Source organism: Macaca mulatta, chromosome 20 (assembly GCF_049350105.2).
Source record: "Macaca mulatta isolate MMU2019108-1 chromosome 20, T2T-MMU8v2.0, whole genome shotgun sequence".
NCBI classification, from domain to species: domain Eukaryota; kingdom Metazoa; phylum Chordata; class Mammalia; order Primates; family Cercopithecidae; genus Macaca; species Macaca mulatta.
Window position 1 is genome coordinate 51,400,779 of NC_133425.1, and position 14,740 is coordinate 51,415,518.

The following is a 14,740-nucleotide window of genomic DNA, read 5'->3' on the forward strand; positions in this document are numbered from 1 at the left end:
TTACAGTATGAGATATCCACTTGGGTGAATGTTTGCTTAATGTCTGTTTGCTCACTCTTAGGTAGCAGCCAGGTTTTCTTCACTGCTGTATCCCGGTGGGGATACGCCTGGTATATATCAGACGCTCAGTGTAGATTTATTTTTTATTTATTATTATTATTATCTTATTTATTTATTTTTTTTATTAAGGATTCTTGCTCTGTCACCCTGTCTGGAGTGCAGTGGTGCGGCCTCGGCTCACTGCAACCTCCACCTCCCAGGTTCAAGTGATTCTCCCACCTTAGCCTCCCAAGTAGCTGGGACTATAGGCACACACCACCACGCCTGGCTAATTTTTGTATTCTTTAGTAGAGATGGGGTTTCACCATGTTGGCCAAGCTGGTCTTGAACTCCTGACCTTAAGTGATCCACCCACCTCAGCCTCCCAAAGTGCTGGGATTATAGCCGTGAGCCACCACACCCAGCCAGTGTGGATTTACTGAATGATAGATTCATCTCGACCCCATCACAGAAGCTTCATTTCTTCTTGACATTGCTGATCTGACCCTTGATGCCTAGAATTTGACTTCTAGGTTTTATTTTGGATAACGTTAGCTTTCTATGGCTGAGGATACCCCGTCACCCACACGTCTCTCTGAGCCACAGAAGAGACCCAGCTCAAACCCATGATGTACAAGACATCCATATTTGGCTTGTGGCTGAAGCCGCGATGGGTTGGGGTGGTGGACTCACATTTTGGGTAACATTCACAGACATCTTCTCTGATAGAAAGTGGGTGCTGGGGGCAGGGGGAGTGTTATCAGCACAGAATTAAATTCTGCCCCCTTATCCATATTTTACATTCTGATTTTATTTCATATGAGTTATAAAATCATTATTATGACAACTAATAGGTCAGTTCTTTTCCAAATTTATTGAAGAAATCGTGTTGCCTTCCAAGACAAATTGCACTTTTTGATGTTGAAAAGAATTCCATAAGGATCATTCCTAAGTCCGTAAAATATCAGCAAAAGCAGCTTGTTCTGCAAAGATCCCCATAGAAAGCAGCTGAACTTGGAAAGAAGCTAATGATAGCGGGGAAAAATTGTAGGAGGAGAAGGGAAACCAAAATCACAGAAAGATAACTTCCCAAGGAACACAAGAGAAAAAGAAAGGCTGGAGGAGAGAGAGGAAAATTAAGAAGGAAAGAGGACTATGGAGCGTGTCGGAGGCAGACAGGATCAGGGGGATGGTGCTGGTCCAAAACTCCACCCGCGGTTCTTTGAGTCTCTGTCCGAGGCTCATGTTCAAGTCCAGCTGCAGGTACTGCTCGGTCAGATTATAGGCTGGCCACAGAGGCAGGTCGTCCCCATTGGGATTCCTGGAAGGGAGAGCAGAAACAGGAGTGAGATTTTCCTCCTCACACCCCAGGCCTTGGCATGGGGGAGACTGGGAAGTTTACATACCCAGTTCGAGCAAAGGTAGCCCAGTATTTCATCATCTTCCGGCTCAGCAACTTCTCCTCCTCCGTGGCTCCTTCTGAAGGAGATAATCACAAAATGCTGCTGCTCTCGGTGAGGCTGGGAAAGCCCGGGGTGCCTTGTATTTGATGAATCCCTCTCACACCCTTCCTCCCACTGGAACCTTACAAGCCTACCAAGTCACTGTACCCATTTTACACATGCAGATACTAAATCTCAGAGCAATGGGCACCTGCCCAAGGAATTGTGGCTTCTGAATGGTGGAAGCTGAACACACATCTTCCCTGTCCACCCCGTGTTCCTGCAGCCAGTCCCATGATGCTGCAGGCTCCCTGGGGACACAGACCAGCTTGCTCCCTCTCTCTGTCTCTGTTTTCCCCTCTCTCTCTCTTCCTTCTCTCCATCCTCTCTTCCTTCTCTCTCCCCATCTCTGTCTTCCATCTCTCTTCCCTCTTTTTCTTCTCTCTCTCTCCTTTCTCTTTCGTCCCTCTCTCTTCCTTCTCTCTCCCTCTCTCTCTCCCTTCTTTCTTCCCTGTCTCTCTGTTCCTTCTCTCCCTGTCTTCCCTCTCTCTTGCTTCTCTCTTTCCTCTCTTTTCTTTCTCTCTCTTCCTCTGCCTCTGTCCTTGAACACACATTTTTACAATTAATTTTTGTATTTCTTTATATAAAAAGTAGAAAATCCAAAATGCAGAAAGAGCATCTAACATCCAATGAAAATGTTTCCCTTTCATCTCTTCCCTGCAGACACCCAGTGACGAGCCTCAGCGGCACCTTCCCAAAGACAGGCTCTGCAGGTTCCAGGGTATAAACGGACACCTTTCTACACATCTGGCCGGAGACTGGACACGTATTCTACATATTGCTCTTTTTATTAAAATTGATCTCATATATAGGACTTGTCTCTTATGAAACTGCCATTTGTTGTTCTATGAACATGTAATATGTAAATACAAATTTACATGCAATTATATATAAATATATAATGTATGTGTCATGTTTCTGATCTTTTGCTGGTAAAAGCAGTATTTTAGTGTGCATATATATTTTGCACATGTGGAGGTATACTTACACAAAAACTCTAGAAGTAGAATTGACAGGCTAAAAACTATATGCGTTTTAATCTACGTTATTTATTTTTATAAAGATGGAGTCACACTCTGTCACCCAGGCTGGAGTGCAGTTGCACGATCATAGCTCACTGCAGCTTCCAACTCCTGGGCTCAAGCAATTCTTCCTGCCTCAGCCTCCCAAAGTGATGGCATTATAGGCATGAGCCACCACACCTGGCTAAGACTACATGCATTTTTTTATTTTATAAAATAAAAACAATTTTTGAGACAGGAGTCTCACTCTGTTGCCCAGACTAGAGTTCAGGGCCATGATCATTGCTCACTGTAACCTCAAACTCTTGGGCTCAAGTGATCCTCCCACCTCAGCCTCCTGAGTAGCTGAGACTACAGGTGTGTGCCACCATGCCTGGCTAATTGTGTTTCTTATTATTATTTTTTTTTTGTAGAGAGGAGGTATTATTATGTTGCCCAAAATGTTCTGGAACTGCTGGACTCAAGCAATCCTCCCGCTTCAGACTCCCAAAGTGCTGGGATTACAGGTGTGAGCCACCATGCCCGGCTTTACATGCATTTAAATGTTGATAGATTTCTCTATTAATGTATAAAATTGTTTTTCACACCTGCTAGAATACATTATTTTAAGTGTTTTGCTTTTTTCAACTTTGATTGATGAAGAATAATTCCTTGCTAAGGATGGTCTGCAGTTTTCTTGTTATGAGGGAGGTTGAGCGGATGTTCATATGTCTAGAAGGCACTTGTGTTTTCTTTTCCACGAACTGTCTGTTTGTATCTGTTACCCAGTTTTCAATTAGGTTATTCTTTTCTTACGAATTTTAGGAGCTCCTTAGACATCAAGGAATTTCACCTTTTGATACATATGTTGTTCACTTTTTCCAGTTTAGGGAGTCCCTGTGCCATTACATAGTATGGGCTCAGGAATGGTTGCTGAGAAATAACAGTGACATTTATTAGCTATTCACTCTTACTTTATGGGGCTTATTTTATTTAGTCCTTATGACAACCTAGGAGGAAGTTCTTTATTATCTGTGTTGTAAGATGAGGATGAAACACTGAAATAATGAATAAGCCACAGTGCACAAACACACTCTATATGGAATGTTCTATCCTCTTTGTCAGGAGGCCAATGTGAATAAGTTAAGAGCCTGCATTGTGTAATGTTTCTAACTAAATAGTTTAGTGATAGCTCCTGTGTGTAATTTTCCCTGCAAATTTTTTCTATTGATAACCTCATCTGATTGGTTTATTTTAGGCACCAAATATGTCATAAATTTAAGAATAAACGAGCTAACATCACAAGTAACAGTTCACAAGCCTTTACATGAGCTCATCGGGGTGCAGACCACTTGGAGCTGGAATTATGAAAAACATGGTCCTTGCCTCTTAAAGCCTCAGATTGTGGCCTCATGGGATTTCTGGGAAGGGGAGGGAGGGTAAGACCCGTGGTTAAAGAAAAGGAAGAAAATGGTTCTAATATATATCTATTTAAAATTATTTAGATTGCTTGAGCACTCTGAAGTGGCCACACCTGTAGGTTTCAGTACAAAGAGAAGCCCTCATCAAACAACTGTCACGGTGCTTTTCCATCTTGGCTTCTAAAAATGGAAGTGAGGGCATTTTCCAGAGAAAGGTTGCGTCTGCCTGTAAACCACAGAGGTGATTAAATGCCAACCCCGAAGTCCTCCGGGCTCTTGCATAGTGGTGGGGTAAGCAGGGGGCTTCATGTGAACTGTGGGGAGTGGCCAGTCCCTTACCGAACATAACAATGTCACCCTTCAGGAAGGCACCACCGAACACAAAGCGGACTTCATCAGCGTGGTCGGCTTTGACAAAAGCTGGCTTCGTGTCTTCAAAGCACTGGGGCCGGTGCCGAAACTCATAGAAGTAGACAGGTGCACCAGCATCTGAACAAAGGTCAGGGAAGGTCAGACATGCAGGCAGCGTGGAGCAGGGGGCTGGCTCTGTGTCCCCATCTATCAATGTATAGACCAAGGGGTGGGACAGCTCAGAGACAAGAGGCTACCTAAGCCAGCCTCACTTCCCCCTTCCTCATCTGAGGCTGGAATTTCCTGTTACAGCAGAGCTTATATCCCTGGTGATGAAGAGCTCACGTCTGAGAAGTCAGTAGTTCTGCTTCTCAAAAAATGTCCTCCATATTCAACCAAGATCTACCTCGTTGGGACTTTCTCTCAAAGTTCAAGTCTTTTACCCATTCTTAGAAAATACTTTCTTTTCATTACTGAACTGTAAGCGTTCTTCTATCTGGATATGATGATTTTGTCAAATAATTGTATTATGAATATTTTCTCCCAGTCTGTGGTCTGCCTTCTCGTTTTCCTAACAATATTTTTAAGGCAAAATGTACATAAGTGAAATCTGCCACTTTAACTATTTGAAAGTATATAATTCAGTGGTTTTTAGTACATTTAGGATGTTGTGCAACTATCACCACTATTTAGGTCCAGAACATTTTCATCACCCCAAACAGAAACCTCAGACCCATTTCGCAGTCATTACACAGTTCTACTTTCTGTCCCTATGGATTTGCCTAATCTGAACATTTCGTATAAGTGAGATCATACAACATGTGGCCCTTTGTGCCTGACTTCTTACACTTAGCATAATGTTTACAAGGCTCATCTGTATTGTAGCATGCATTCATATTTCATTTCTTTTTATGGCAAACTGATAGTCCATTGTAAGTATGTACTGAATTTTGTTTATTGATTCATCAGTTGATGAACACTTGGGTTGTTACCATTTTGGCCTATAATGAACAAGGGTGCTATGAACATTCACATACAATTTTTGTTTGAATATCAGTTTTCAGTTATCTTGAGTATACCCCTAGGACTGGATTTGCTAGGTTATATGGAAACTATGTTTAACTTTTTGAGCAACAGCCACAACATTTTTCCACAGTGGCTGCACTGTTTTATGTTTCCAACAGCCGTGTATGAGAGTTTTGGTTTCTCTATACCCTTCACACTTGTTCTTATTCCTTTTCTTTTTTAAAAAAATTATAGCCACCCTAGTATATAACACATGCAAAAGAATAAAGGTAGATTCTTCCCTCATACTATATAGAAAAACTAACTCAAAATGGATCAAAGACCTATATTTAAAACTAAAACTGTAAACCTTTATTGAAAATATAGTGGTTAATTTCTACACCCTTGAATTTCGCCGTGGATTCTTAGATATGACACCAAGAGCGCAATCAACAATAAAAATGGATTAATTATATTTCATCAAAATTAAAAACTACTGTGCAACTTTGGTGCATTATCAACAGAGTAAGAAGGCAACCCACAGAATGGGAGAAAACATTTGCAAGTCATATATATCATAATATCTCATAAGGGATTGATTTCTACTATATATATATATATATATATATATATAGTAGTTCCATATATATATATATATGGAACTCTTAAAACCCAACAACAAAAAACAATTCAATTCAAAAATGGGCAAGAGTCTTAAACAGACATTTCTGTAAAAACATATATACAAACATCCAATAAGCACATGAAAAGATGCTCAACATCTCTAATAATTGGGAAAATGCAAATGAAAACCATAATGAGATACTACCTCAAACCCATTAGAATAGTCATTATTTAAAAAACAACAACAGAAAATAACAAATGTTGGTCAAGATGTCGAGAAATTGTAACCCTTGTGCATTGCTGGTAGGAATGTAAAAGGGTTCAGACACAGTGGAAAGCAACATGACAGTTCTTCAAAAAAATTAAACTTAGAATTACATATGATCCAGCAATTCTACCTCTGCCATATACCCCAGATAACTGAAAACAGGGACTTGAACAGATATTTCTACAACTATATTAATTGCAGCATTATAGTCAATAGCCAATTGTAGCCAATAGCCAATTGTTCATTGCACAATAGCCAAAAGGTGGAAACAACACAAGTGTCCATTAATGAATAAATGGATAAACAAAATGTGATATATACATACAATGCAACATAATTCAGCCTTATAAAAGGAGGAAATTCTGATGTATAGTACAGCATATAGGAATCCTGAGACCTTACGCTATGTGAAATAAGCCAAACAAAAGGACAAATATTGAATGATTCCATTTACATTGAGTAACTAAAGTCACTAAAGTAACTAAAACGTCAATCATAGAGACAGAAAGTAGAATGGTGGTTATTGGGGTCTGGGGAAAAGAGGAGTGGGGAGTTATTTTTAATAGGTACTGATTTTCAGTTTGGGATGATAAAAACGTTCTGAAGATGTATAGCGGTGATGGTTGTACAACAATATGAATGTACTTAATACCACTGAACTACACACTTAAAATGGTTAAAATGGGAAATTTTTTATTAAGCATATTTACAATTTTTAAAATGTAAAAAAGAGTATGCCATTTCATTTATAAATATTTATGAATTTTCTAGATTTCCTTTTGTTATTGATTTCTAATTTCATTCCCTTGTGGTTGAAGAAGATACTCTGCATGATTTCCATCCTTTTACATTTATTGGGATTTGTTTGATGGCCTAACATATGGTTGATTCTGGAGGATGTTGCATGTGCACTTGAGAAGAATGTGGAATCTAATGTTACGGGGTGGAGTATTTGTCTGCCTTTAAAATAGTTGAATTAAAGTCTATTACTTTAGGAATCCATTACTCCTTAAAGCTAAAATGTTTGTTCCATTACTACGTATGGCTAAGATGTTGAGGAAGACATTTCTAGAAAGAAATCCCGGGGGACAGTGCCCAGAAAATTATAGGGAGATGAGAATTTTCTACATGGTCCTAAAGAAGGGGAAGAAACAGAAACAACTGATCAACATTCCCAAACTCTGAAAGGCAGGTGAATGACACAGGTCCCCATGGCATGTTCCCATCCAGACACAGACACCCTCTCTGTGAAGGAACAGAGGCAGAGGAGGCAGCCAGTCAGTAGACAACATGGAGCACCGTGGCCACCAGCCTCGCTGGGCTGTGGTCCTGGAGCGGGGTGCCCAGAGACTCACCTCGGTGATATCGAGCTGTAATCAGTGCAGGGACCACAAAGAACACATCTCCAAGCAAGTCCAGAAGACCGTCTCGGATTTCAGTCAGGGAGTGCTTGTCATGGAAGTATTCATTAGCCACAAGGTGCAAATACTGAGGCGGGATGTGCTGTAAAAAAAAATCTTAGTCATAGGAGATCCAGATCAACCACAGTGGCCAACACGTTAAACACTCACCTGTGCAGGTATGATTCTGAATGCTTTACCCACATTGCTTTATTTATCCACACAGCAACCCTATGATGCAAGTATCAAAACTAGCCCCGTTTCACAGATTAAGAAACTGAGGCTTAGAGAGGTGAAGTGGTTGGGCCCCAACTGGAAGAACCATGATTCTTTCACAAGTCTATTTGCATCCAAATCCCATGCTCCTGACCACAGGCCTCTCTCGCTCATGTCTCAGAATGAGTCACTCCTGGGCAAAACTGGCTGCATCATCTGTGGAGCTCAGTGCAAAGTAAAAACATAAACTCCTTGTTAAAAAAATCATTAAGAATTTCAAGATGGTGACAACGGAGCATTAAACCAAATGTAGGACCCTTCTGAGCAACAGGGTCCTCTGTGACTACACAGGCAGAACATCCATGAAATCAGCCCTGCTCCTGGTACCAGCACTGCCTCCAGCCCTTAGCTATTATCTTACCTAAGCTAGTTGGTCTCTTGGAGCCTCAGTTTCCTCATCTGTAGGGATGTAGAGGATTATATGAGATGTGAAGAGAGAAGTATGCTGCTTGGCCCAGAGTAGGTATTCAGTCCTGTTGGTTCCCCCAGGCCCCATTGCTGAGTGCCTTAATAGGACATTCGATGCTTCTCTGACCTGGCAACAGCCTGCCTCCCAGGCTTCTCCCTCTCAACTTCCCCCAGGCACTAATGGCAAAGAGTGCATGGTAAATTCCATGAAGATTCAGGGATCTGGTGCTGTAGGAAATGCTGGAAAGGTGTTGTAGCTCAAACCCGTACCACTAAGACAGCAGCCACAGCCCTTGATGGGTTTCTTTGGAATTTGGAGGCGAGGCAGTGTACACCACATTGGAGAATGCTGCTCAGACTCGTTTATCGGGTCCTCAGGAAGCTGGTGGTTTTTAATCAGGCCAGAGCAAGGGAGGCCTCTGCAGTAGGTCCAGTTTATGGCGTAAGGGCCTGGCCTCTTTGGCCATATAACCAGCAGAACCCATAGTGCTGGAGGTGTCCAAGGTGGGTATAGATGCTGTGTGGAGTCTCAGGTGAGTCCCCATAGGACAGTCAGAGTGCAAAGTCCTAGGGTTCTGGGGTAAGGCTATGCCTTCTGCATCAGAGAACTACTTACTGTTTAAAAAGTAGCCCCTAGCATGCTACCGTGCCTAGGAGAAACACACGCCCTTCCATTCCTCTTGCACTTTCCCACACAACCTACTTCCCACTCTACTAGAAATGTCCTTCTGCTCAGTTGTTCCCCTCCCCTAAGGATCAGATCAATGAGCATCTTCTCCATGAGGCCATCTCCAGTCCACCTGAGAATTCCACTGTATGATTTATAACATCAGTATCTCTCAAACCTTAGTCCCAATTCATCATCAGACAGCTGCAACTCGTCAAACATCCCTCCACCGGGGGGGCCTGAGGGATCTCCGCCTGTAGTGTTTCTTTCTGTTTTCCTTCTTCTTTTTTTTTTTTTTCTTTTTGAGACAGAGTCTCTCACTCTGTTGCCAGGCTAGAGTATAGTGGCGAGATCCTGCAGCCTCAAACTCCCGGGCTCAACAATCCTCCTGCTTGGCCTCCCAAGTAGCTGGCACCACAAATGCATACGACCAGGCCTGCCTAATTTTTTTTACTTTTTGTAGAGACAAGGTCTCCCTGTGTAGCCCAGGCTATTCTTGAACTTCTGGGCTCAAACAATCCTCCTGCCTTGGCCTCCCAAAGTGTTGGGATTACAGGTGTGAGCCACCGTGCCCAGTTTCAGAGGGCTTTTCCTGAAATAGAAATCAAATCGTGTCCTTCTTCCTTCTGTTCTCAGTCTTTAGGACGAAGTGTATGCTCATTACATAGCTTACAACAGATGAAAGCATTCTCTCCTGCTGCAGCCAACCCTCAGCTGATCTCTTCACACCCTCTGCTCCCAGCTGGTACTCTTGGTTCTTCCCAGTTTATCCACCCACCCATTCCATCACCAGACAAGCTCCATTAATCTTCCATAACGCTTCTCCCCAAGACAGCTGCCTGTCCCCTTCTGTGTGCACCACAGAGCCTTGGACATTGCTGTGCTTCGTGTGTACTGTACTGCAGTGTCTTGTCATCTCTGTCCACCCCATATTGCACCCCAGTGCCCAGGGAATGCAGGGGCATGTGGACTCTCACTAAACATGTGTTCCATGGACAAGTGAACAAAATGAATATTGGCAGTGAGTCCACACTGAATAAACGTTTATGGAAAAAGAGGAAGATGGAAAAAGGAGAAAAGAAAGGAAGGAAAACAATCCATCTCTATATCCTAGTGTCTAGAGTAAGACCAGATACTGCTAAGTTTGTGCAGTGAACGAATGAATGAGTGATGGAACAATAAATGAGTGAATGAATGAGTAAATGACTGGTCTTGCCAGAGCCTGGCCTGATGCCTGGCTGGTGTGTGGTGAATACAGGTCCCTAGTCCTGTGTGTGTTTCAGCATTCAGAGCTTTTCAGACTGTAGGTAGATAATGTAGCACCCATGCTGCATGTTACGACACAGGCTCGGGGTGGGGGCAACACCCCAAAACCCACATTAATGCATCCACAGAGAAACATCTGAAGAGTGGGATAAATAACATGATAAATGTGTGGGAATGAAAATGACTGATGGCCACAAATCAGTTGAGGTCCAGTTCTGCTCCTGGGTGGGTTACAAAAACCCTCTGGATTTTTGGAGCTCTTCCAGGTCAGGGATTGTGGATTGGGTTTATGGGCCTATTGACATAGTTTGGACCTGTGTCCCCCACCAAATCTCATGTTGAATTGTAATCCCTAATTTTGGAGACAGGGCCTGATGGGAGATGATTGGGTCGTAGGGGCAGTTTCTCATGAATGGTTAGCACCATCCCTTTGGTGCTGTTCTCACGATACAGCTCTCACGAGTTTTGGTTATTTAAAAGTGTGTGGCACCTCATCCCTCTCTCCTTCCTCCTGCTCTAACCATGTAAGACGTGCCTTCTTCCCCTTCGCCTTCCACCAAGATTGTAAGTTTCCTGAGGCCTCCCGAGAAGCTATGTAAATGCCAGCATCATGCTTCCTGTACAGCCTGCAGCACGATAAGCTAATTAAGCCTCTTTTCTTTATAAATTATCCAGTCTCAGGTATTTCTTAATAGCAGTGCAAGAGTGGACTAATACACCTGTGCTTAGTAAAGGTCTATTGAATGACTGAGTGAGTGAGGAGTGTCTGTGCCCCTGGCCTCTCCCGCTGAGTGTGACCCAGGGCTATCTGTTAAGTGCATGTGTCTCTGGAATACTGCAGCCTCCCAAGTTACTTACCAGGATGTTTTGTATCAGATGGAGGGCAAGGGACTTGTTGGAGCCACTGAGGATCTCAGGAGCCTCCTTCTGTGGAGAGAAGCAGTGCCCTCTGTAAGCCATCTGGTCATCAGAAGGTAAACCCATCTCCCTGAGGGCATGGGCAGCTGACTTTCACAGGGGAAGCTGGATAAGGAGCCCTGAAGCCCAGGCAGCCACATGTGGAAGTGGCCTCAGTGTCCTGGTCAGATAGTTAATTTCTTCTCACTTTTGATAAAAGGCAGCTGTTCCCTGTCATTCCACCTGCAGCCTTGTGGGGCCTGAGTGGTTACCTTGTGAGAAGGCTCCCATTATGGGCTAAATTGTGGCCCTCTCAAAATTCACACATTAAAGCCTTAACCCCCTGCATTTCAGAATGCAACTATTTAGAGATAGTACTTTTAAAGGGGTGATTATGTTAAAATGCAGCTGTTAGAGTGGGCCCTAATCCAATCTGGCTGATGTCCTTATGAGAAAAGAAAGTTTAGACACACAAAGCGATATCAGCACCTTAATCTTGGACCTCCAGCCCCTAGAACTGTGAGAACATAAATGTCTGTGGTTTAAGCCTCCCAGTCTACAGTATTTTATTATGGCAGCCCTGACTGCCTAAGAGGCCCCAACTTGGCTTGGACATCAAGTTCAAAGAGAAGCCAGAAAATTTCCAAACTGGTGTTTGTTGTTCTCCTTCTCAAGACCTTTGTGGGTGGGGCCTCTGAGAAGCCACAGTGGGAGGTCAGGCAGTGGCGGTGAGGCTGGTGGCTGAAAACACAGGCTCCCTGCACTGCCCTCACCAGCTGAAAACTTGGCAAGGGACTCAACGCTTCCTGCCTCAGGCTCCTGATCTGTAAGGTGGAGTTTGCAACGAGTACCTCCCGCAAGGGTGGTGATGAGAACTGAGCGAGTTGATAATTGTAATGGTACTTGGTACGTAGTAAGCACTTCATGTGATTATTTGTTAAATTACCATTTTCTGGCAAAATCACAGCTTTAAAACGTGAGGCGTCAGAAACACTATCCACATGGCAAATGAATTTTCTTGGTATGTTTTCTGCTGAAAATCTTGGGGTAATGAATCACTACGGCAGATACTTAAATGAATACTAGGGCCATACCTGTCTCCTAGAATCTCAGGGAACCCTCAAGTCATTTAAATTACCCACAAGCATATTTTAACTACAAAAAACTTCTCTGTACATTAAGGAGCTGGGATTTGTTTCTCAGGGATTTCCTGTGGTCTCTAACAGCTAGCAATGGGTTTAAAGGCAAATTCACATGGAATTTGAGCACCCACACAGGCTTTTGAGCTCTGCAAATTCTGTTACTTGAATAACTCCAATATCTAGCATTTACTGAGCACTGACAGTATGCCAGGTTGCTTGATGTATACCTGTGATGCAGGTGCTAAGATTAGCCCTATTTCACAAATGAAGTAGGGGAAGCTCAGAGAGGGTGGGCACCTCCCCTAGTATCACACAGCAGGTAAGCAGAGAACTCAGCATTTAAAGGCAGAGCCTAGGCTGGGCACCACCCCATGCCTGTAATCCCAGCACTTTGGGAGGCTGAAACAGGTGGTCTCCCAAAGTGCTGAGGTCAGGAGTTGGAAACCAACCTGGCCAACATGGTGAAACCCAGTCTCTACTGAAAATACAAAAAAAAAAAAAAAATTAGCTGGGCATGGTGGTAGGTGCTTGTAATCCAGCTACTCAGTAGGCTGAGGCAGAAGAATCCCTTGAAGACAGGAGGTGGAAGTTGCAGTGAGCCAAGATCACACCACTGCATTCGAGCCTCGGCAACAGAGGAAGACTCTGACTCAAAAATTTAATTTAATTTAATTTAAAAGGCAGAGCCTAAACACATGAAAATTATACACCACTGTCTCCTTACTAGCCGGGAGATGTTGGAAAGCTGCTTTAGCTGCTCTGATCCTCAGTTTCTTTAAAATAGGGAAAATCATGCCTGTTTTCAAGTTGTTGCTTGGATGGCCTGTGCTTGGCACTGGAAGGCACTGGGGAACTGGTTACAGTAGTTACAGTGCTGGTTGTCATCACTAGCACCTGCCTTCTTCTTTCTAACACACACCCAGAAATCACTGAAATGCCTTACTAAAGCCATGAACTGTGATTCAGTGGCCTCGTCTGCAATGTGAGGACAAAAATTCCTAGTCCTACTTCAAAACATTGCCCTGGAGGACAAATTAATAATGGCAGAACATGCTTTCACAACTCAATGAACTGGGACTCTGGTTCCAGACAGCCACTGAATGGCTTTGTAATCTGATCTTCTTTATTTTTTAACCCTATTTTGTCCAGCTTAAAATGAGGAGGTCAATCTGTATAAATGAGCTTCAACAGTATTAGGAATTTGAACTCTCCACTCATCCACAGATGAAAAGTTTATTTCCAATGAATAGAGTCTTGCTAAGCCATGGAATCAAAAAAATCATGGGTCTTTCCCGGCACCTGGGCCTCAGCTCAACAATCTCTCCCTAGAAGAGCCTTTCCTGACCACCTGTTAACCTCCCTAAAGATACATTCTCTCCCCACTTGTGTCCTTCATAGCATCTATCACTCTCTGAAATCGTCTTCTCAACCTTGTGTCTCATTTGTCTCTCCCCACCAGAGTGTAAGCTCCCAGAAAGCTCATATGCTCAGTTTTTATAAGTCTCTAATAAATGCTCAGTACATACTTGTTGAATAAATAAAATGATTTAACAATTTTGCAACTTATACAACCTTAGCATTCTCGGATGTCAAATGCCAGAACCAAGGCTGGACATGAACAGTTTAAAGGACTGAAGTTTTTCAAACCTATCTGAATGTCAGCTCTGAAGTGGTAACTGCATTTTTTGGAAACGATCATTTATAACATTGTCTGAACAAAGACGAAGTGGACCCATCCCCTCTTTCCTTTTTATATAGTTGTTTCTTCCACCCTAAGCCTCATCACATGAGGAGGAAGGCAGACACTTGTTGTGACTTGACCGGTCCTCACTTGCCCTCTTTCAGAGAGAGGAAAGGTGATCACTGTGTGCTTGGCTGGTGGGCTTCAGCATTTACAACACCTGCTGTCATCTGTGGAAATGCCCAGCTGTTGAAGCCAAGAGCTGCATCATGATTTGAGAGAGTGGCAGCATGGACAGCCAGAATTCTTACCATAGGCAGCAGGAAGCCACACTCATGGTTATTGACTCCGATGATGGAAGGAATTGCTTTAAATGCTTTCTGAGACAATAGATCTAGAGGCTCATTAGGAAAGAAAGCACCATCAACCACTCGAGTGAAAGACTTTGCTTTCTGTAATAAGGAAGGAAAAAAAAAATCATCAACTATTTCTGTTCACAAAATCTGCTGTCCCAAATCCTGGCCAAGCAAAGCCAACCCAGTCTAGCACTGGTTTAAATGCACTTAAAAAGTAAAAACAAACACTACGGGCCCAGCTCAATATATCAGTCCCTGGCAGCTCTGCCATGTACTTGGGCAAGGTGGCTAAAGTTGTCTGTGCCTTATTTTCTCATCTGCTAAATGGGAATAATAATAATATCTACCAAGAAAAACAGTGGCTTGTGACATGGTTTGGCTGTGTCCCCATCCAAATCTCAAATTACAGCTCCCGTAATTCCCACATGTTGTGGGA

General features: G+C 43.0%; 1 protein-coding gene across 3 annotated transcripts in view; it reads right to left on the reverse strand.

Moving 5' to 3' along the window:
- Positions 1-894: 894 nt before the first annotated feature.
- The window catches only part of CES5A (carboxylesterase 5A), a 33,932-nt gene continuing 20,086 nt past the window's right edge, over positions 895-14,740 (reverse strand). Inside the window, 6 exon segments of one of the 3 annotated variants that reach the window (NM_001168494.1) lie at positions 895-1,360; positions 1,446-1,518; positions 4,303-4,452; positions 7,567-7,714; positions 11,087-11,155; positions 14,260-14,400. In NM_001168494.1, the coding sequence (NP_001161966.1) occupies positions 1,111-1,360; positions 1,446-1,518; positions 4,303-4,452; positions 7,567-7,714; positions 11,087-11,155; positions 14,260-14,400 (831 nt within the window). In that variant the 3' untranslated portion in view covers positions 895-1,110. 3 annotated transcript variants of the gene reach the window in all.